This window comes from Buceros rhinoceros, unplaced genomic scaffold (genome assembly GCF_000710305.1).
Source record: "Buceros rhinoceros silvestris isolate BGI_N320 unplaced genomic scaffold, ASM71030v1 scaffold15325, whole genome shotgun sequence".
In the NCBI taxonomy this organism is placed as follows: Eukaryota; Metazoa; Chordata; class Aves; order Bucerotiformes; family Bucerotidae; genus Buceros; species Buceros rhinoceros.
Window position 1 is genome coordinate 13,945 of NW_010413548.1, and position 4,245 is coordinate 18,189.

General features: G+C 49.3%; 1 protein-coding gene across 1 annotated transcript in view; it reads left to right on the plus strand.

The window, feature by feature from the left end:
- Nucleotides 1–4,044, plus strand: part of FBXL18 (F-box and leucine-rich repeat protein 18) — a 17,678-nt gene extending 13,634 nt beyond the window's left edge. The window contains exon 5 of the mRNA XM_010136793.1: nucleotides 3,593–4,044. Within this exon, the coding sequence (XP_010135095.1) occupies nucleotides 3,593–3,749 (157 nt within the window). The 3' untranslated portion in view covers nucleotides 3,750–4,044. The remainder of the gene's footprint in view (nucleotides 1–3,592) is intronic.
- Nucleotides 4,045–4,245: the final 201 nt, after the last annotated feature.

A 4,245-nucleotide genomic window follows, 5' to 3' on the forward strand; every position in this document is an offset into this window, starting at 1 on the left:
TGAACCGTCTGAATTTGGTGCAGGGTTTCTCTGGAAAGCTAAGGGAAAGACGTTCCTCAGTCCCTAGAACTGCCTTGTCCTTTCCTTACAAGTAAGGGGAGTTAGGTCTGAGCAGCCCCTGATGTGATGGAGCCGTCTTCTGGGCTGGGTGGTGCCCCGAGCTGCGGGGGGTGGTGAGCCCTGCCTGAGGTGCTAAGATTCTCCCTGACTTTGGGCTGCCCTTTAGCTCTGTCAGGTAGGTGGAGTCCTGGGGCTCCCGGCCTCTCTGGAGAGGTATGTCTGAAAGCACACAGAGAGTGTTTGCCAGGAGATAACTGCATTCCAGGGAGCGACTCTTTTGTCTTGCTAAAATCGAGGAAATCTGATCAAAGTGCAGCCTTGCTTTAGACTTTTTCTTTTTCCTTTTGACTTTGTCCATGACCTACATAGTGGATCCTGCCAGGCTGGGTGGAAGTAATTGAGGCCATGGTGTTAGGCCATTTACCAAGCTGTTCACTTGAAAATAACCTTTCTGTGTCCAGTCCACACCTGTTCTGGGATAATTTGGGAGGCATATAACAAAGCGCCGTTAACCCTTTCAGCCACAGGCAACCTGTTCAAGCCCTAACTGTAGAGTGAGGTTGTAGCTCTGCCAATGCCAGCGCAATTCGTGATGTGGGGTGCGCTCTGCTGTTCCTTTCCCAGCTCCACGGATGATTCCAACCAGCTGCTGAAGCCAGGCCCACTCTGTGTCCAAATGAGGATGCTTCAGAGACCTCCCCGTAAACGTTCCTGCTGGGTGGTTGTTGGTCTGGTGTTGAGTCTGCTGGACCAGAGGCTATGGTGGAAAATATGTGTGTGGGGGGGTATTTTCTTTGTTATCCGATGGTTGTTTCTGATTAAAGGAACAGTTTTGAAGGGGCTGCTAGTCTGCCTTGAAAACTTGCTTTCATTTAATTAATCGTGATGAGTTTAGTCTGGAGGTTTTGCAGGAGAGAGCAAGCAAGCTTGTCCTTGGCTTCTTTCCCTCGGAAAAAAAGCAGGGTTTCATGTCTGAAACTGCAGCTCTTTTGTCTCCCCAGGTCGACATCCTTCTCTGTCCTTCGGGTTTTAATTTTACAAGCCATGCGCTTGCAGAGGTAGATCCAGTTTGAAGTCCATCCAGGTGTGGAATGAGGAAAGAACCGTCAAGAAGATTACAGGAGCTATTCTGCAACTCATTAACTCAATCTCTTCCCCTTCTTGTTATCTCCTCCCCGTGCCCGGGGCCTTTCGAACTAGTGCTCTAAGTGCTTCTCACTTAATCCAGCCCACCTGGACAGGTGTATGAAGAAAGGAATTGCCTTCCGGGGAAGGACTCAGGAGCCCCGATTGCAGAGGGAGCTGCTTTTGGGAACTGCTAATCCCAGTTGAACATTGTGACAGCTGCTCGTTAAAATCAGGGTGTTTTTTAACAGGCAGTTAAAGGAGCGGCTTTGCACGCACATTTAGCAGAGAATAATAGTGAACCATGTGCATTTGATTTTTTTTTTTTTTCCCCTCCTTAAATCACGCAAATTGTACATGGAAAGAATTCTCCGGCGTCAGCTTGCTGGGGTCTGGAATTTACAAGGTTTGCAGTAACGTACAGTTTCCTGTGGAGGGGGGAGAAAATTACAAAGCTTTCTTTTTTTCTTTTCTTTTTTCATAAGATCAAGTCCAAACCTCTCATACACCTTCCAAAGAGGCTGGATTTATACGCACTGCATTGGGGCTTTTCAGTTGTCTTGGTGGTAGATTGTCATGTAACCTTGTCTAGGTTCTCCTTTTTATAGCTGCATGTAAAGGCTGCTTATAACCAACAGTTTTGTGTTTGGGGAGGAGGCAGCGTGCAGGTCTGATTTGGGAGAGTCTTCATACAAAGAAAGGAGCAGAGGCTTCTCGCCTTGGGGAGACGGCTGTTTCTTCCTAGCTGAACTTCAGTAAACTCAGTCTATTAACATGATTTTCTCTGCAGGACTGTGTGTTGGATAAGGAACGTGAAGAGCTGAGGCAGAGGAGGGACTATCAAAGAGGCATTTGCTGTATTTTATGTAATTCCTCTGCAGACTTCACCAACTGCCTCCCAGATCCCCGGTTATTTGCTGCTTGATTTCTTGTAGGCAGCGCTGTGGAAGTCGGAAACTGCGCAGCTCCTCCACGAGCCCCAGATCCGCCGGTGTCCTTTTCTGCCAGCCCTTAGGCACGAGGCATGAAGGGCAGGTCTGTGATGCAGAAAGATATACGATTGCCCCGGGTAGTTTTGTTGCTGGAAATCCTGACTCCTGCAACTACTTAGGTTCAGGCAAATTAATTTAACCCATCAGGACTGAGCAACCACCCTTGGAATGGGAGTTTCTCTGCTACCTTTTTGGCAGCTCTGCTCCAAATCGTTTGTGGATGGCAACATCCTTTCTGCCTCCCGGGAAATGCCAGCCTCCCACGGCCATTTCTTCAGCCGGCTGTACTGCTACCTGGGAATTCCACGTGTGCTTCCAGCAGCTGAACCTCCAGCCGTTCCCTCTCTGTTTGACAGAACTCTGGCCGTTTCAGAGCTAGAGATGAGCTGGGAGTTTTCCAGACATGCGTCTGCGCGAGAGAAGTTTGTGGAGCAGCGAACTCCTTTCGACCCAGCACAGTGCAGTTCAGCCTCGAGGGACTGATGCTGCCAGTTTGACGCTGCCTCTTTTGAGTGATCACGAACTGGTCCTTGTCACACAGTTCGGAGGAAGTGTCTTGGTGACATGGGGCTAAAAGTCACATGTCTTTTAATCTTAAGGGTGTAAATCTTAAGTGATGGCATAGCTTCCCTTTACTGCCCAGCTTTAGAAGACTGAACTCTCGTTATGCTACACGGAATAACACTATTTCTCTTCCCCTGTGCTCTCTTGCTCTCATGCAGCTGAGGCTGTAGGTTCAAAAACTGGAACTCCAAATTCAAGTGGCAAACACGGGTGTTGTTTGGGCAAATTCCTGTGGTGCCAAGACAGGTTTTCTGCAACTTGGATTAAAAAGGCGGCTGCAGTGTGTGCGCGCTGAAATGCTTATCTGCAGATCTGAGCTTTCTAAACTTGCCTGTGCTCTAATTGCAGAGTGTAGATTCTGCAGGCAGAACAACCCAGCCCCAAGCGCTAATCCCAGGCGCAGCCCCGAGGGAATGCCTGGCACTGCGCTGGCCTGGTTTTCTTCATGCCTCTGCACCTTGCCGCTGGTGTGTAGGCGGTTTGAATTGTTATCCCCGAGCACCTTGCCCAGCTTGGGCAGAGCTCTTAGGGTCTCTGGTCCTCTAAGTATACCTGATATGTTGTGATTTATTTATCAGTTTTTTAAAACAACTTCTTCCCTCCCCATTGGGCCCAATTTGGGCTCGTGTCAGCTCAACAGACTCGCTCTAAAGGGGTGCAAGCCCAGCCTGCCACTCCCTGCTGACCCAGAGCAAGGAGGTGGGAGACGTGGACTTCCAGCTGCCCCGCCGGCCTCCTCAGAATGACCCTTTGTTGCCCCCACTGCTGCACGATCTCTATGCCTGCAACCCCCTCCTCTTGCACTGGAGAATTGATGGTTTTCCTTGGCTAATAAGCTGTGTCTGATTTAGTTTCCAGGCAGACCGCCCTGCGTTAAACGTCGTCATTTTCCCTCTGCTCCACGAGGACTTGACAGAGGTCATCAGAGACGTCCCCATGCGGCACTTGGATGAAATTACCCTGTTTAAAAGCAGAGTGGCCGAGGAACCTCCCAACCTGTGGTGGTGACTGTCACAACGCGGAAAGGACGGTCAGCGTGAAGGCGTGGAATAGCTCCTGGTTGGCCTGGATTCCCCACCTGCAGCTCCTGGCCACCTCACTGGGTGCTGAACAATCACTTCGAATAGGTGCAATTGCAAAATAAAAAGAAAAAGCTGGCCCTTTGCAGTGGGGAAACATCTATTGGATAGTGCTTGCATCTGAAAATCCTGTCTCAGAGGCTTCTGGAGTATGATGAGTATTTCCTTGCGGTTAACATGAATTATTTTGTTCTTTCACTGAAGTTAAAGGTAAGAGAAACTGAGTCAACAATGCTCTTTCCCCCGTGTCGCCTGGTGTATCTCCTGAGGGCCCCTGTGTACTTTGGCAGTGTGCTTTGTGCTGTTGGTGGAAATCATTCTTTGCTTTGGTCTGTTTTTTGGCAGAATAGAAAGTCTGAGCCAGCGCAGAGGCACAAAAACCTGTTGCTCCATTGAAGCACATCTCATCTTTTCTATGTTAAAAC